Genomic DNA, 1063 nt, shown 5'->3' on the forward strand with positions numbered 1-1063 from the left:
TAGGAGGCAGCCTGTGAGCAGAAGGTGATCCGGGCTGTGGGTGTTAGGCCTTTCACCCAACTTCCCGCTCTGGGAAGTCCACCCTCTGGGAGAGGAGCTAAGGAACCCGGCCAGTGTGGACAGGGCACTGAGGGAGAGGGTGCCCTTCCCGGACCCTCTGCCTCCCTCTACTCGGAACCCACAGCCGCCCCACAGCCGCCTTCTACTCGGAACCCACAGGTACCCCACAGCCGCCTTCTACTCGGAACCCACAGGTACCCCACAGCTGCCTTCTACTCGGAACCCACAGCCGCCCCACAGCCGCCTTCTACTTGGAACCCACAGCCGCCCCACAGCCGCCTTCTACTTGGAACCCACAGCCGCCCCACAGCCGCCTTCTACTCGGAACCCACAGCCGCCCTCAGCCAGGGATTCAGCATATTTACTGCCATGCAGCAGGGAGCCTGCTGAAGCTGGGGCCACCCCTGCCCCCCAGGGCAGCTCCAACTGCTCTCAGCCTGCGCAGGTGACGTGGTGTGGGGATCCTGCCTGATGGGGGGTCACGCGGGTCCCTGGCGGGAGGTGGAGCAGGAGGCAGAGCTGCGGAGAGAAGGGTTAATGGCTCTCACACAGGAGCCAGCAGTGAGCTCCAAACCCACTCAGAACACACTGGAGTTCCCACAGCCCCACCCTCTCCCTCCCGAAGAGCTACCTTCTGGAGCAGTTCCAGGAAGCTGGAGCCATAGGATGAATTTGCCACAAAGGAATCCTTCAGCTTCAGCCGCAGGGTCATCCCCGGCCCTGGGGACCCAGGAGTACAGCTCAGGACCCAGCCACCAGGGCCGAGGTGCGGGCACCCCGCTCCCTCTCCCTCCGCACCAGGCCCTCCGGCCCCTCTGGCAGCGGTTCGCCCTGAACTCGGGCTCAGGTCCCGGTGCCTCTGTCCCTCCAGCTCCCCTTCTCGACCTCCGGCCACAAGGCCCCTGTGTCCAGCCCTGCGGCCTCACCTGCTCCTTGTGAGCTGCCCAGGAGGGTCAGGAGGAGGAAGAGGGGCAGTCTGGCCCCCATGGTGGCCACGGCACTC

The 1063-nt window shown here is 65.4% G+C and overlaps 1 protein-coding gene across 1 annotated transcript; it reads right to left on the bottom strand.

Annotated features, from left to right (window-relative positions):
- Nucleotides 1-293: 293 nt before the first annotated feature.
- On the bottom strand, nt 294-1057 carry SFTA2 (surfactant associated 2). Its single transcript, XM_006774542.2, has 3 exons — nt 987-1057; nt 692-780; nt 294-579 (listed from the first exon to the last, which is right to left on the bottom strand). Exons 1-3 carry the CDS (start codon nt 1045-1047, stop codon nt 493-495), a joined length of 237 nt encoding a protein of 78 aa, XP_006774605.1. The 5' UTR covers nt 1048-1057; the 3' UTR covers nt 294-492.
- Between the last annotated feature and the right edge of the window lie 6 nt (nt 1058-1063).

Source organism: Myotis davidii, unplaced genomic scaffold (assembly GCF_000327345.1).
Source record: "Myotis davidii unplaced genomic scaffold, ASM32734v1 scaffold988, whole genome shotgun sequence".
Taxonomy (NCBI): Eukaryota; Metazoa; Chordata; class Mammalia; order Chiroptera; family Vespertilionidae; genus Myotis; species Myotis davidii.

What these genes read in the sequence shown, in the direction of transcription:
- SFTA2 (XM_006774542.2), bottom strand. Translation starts at nt 1,047, where the DNA reads ATGGGGGCCAGACTGCCCCTCTTCCTCCTCCTGACCCTCCTGGGCAGC. An exon ending in GGGCAGCTCACAAGGAGCAG is followed by an intron (nt 781 to 986) that starts GTGAGGCCGCAG and finishes CTGGGTCCCCAG; the next exon opens with GGCCGGGGATGACCCTGCGG. An exon ending in TCCTGGAACTGCTCCAGAAG is followed by an intron (nt 580 to 691) that starts GTAGCTCTTCGG and finishes TTCTCTCCGCAG; the next exon opens with CTCTGCCTCCTGCTCCACCT.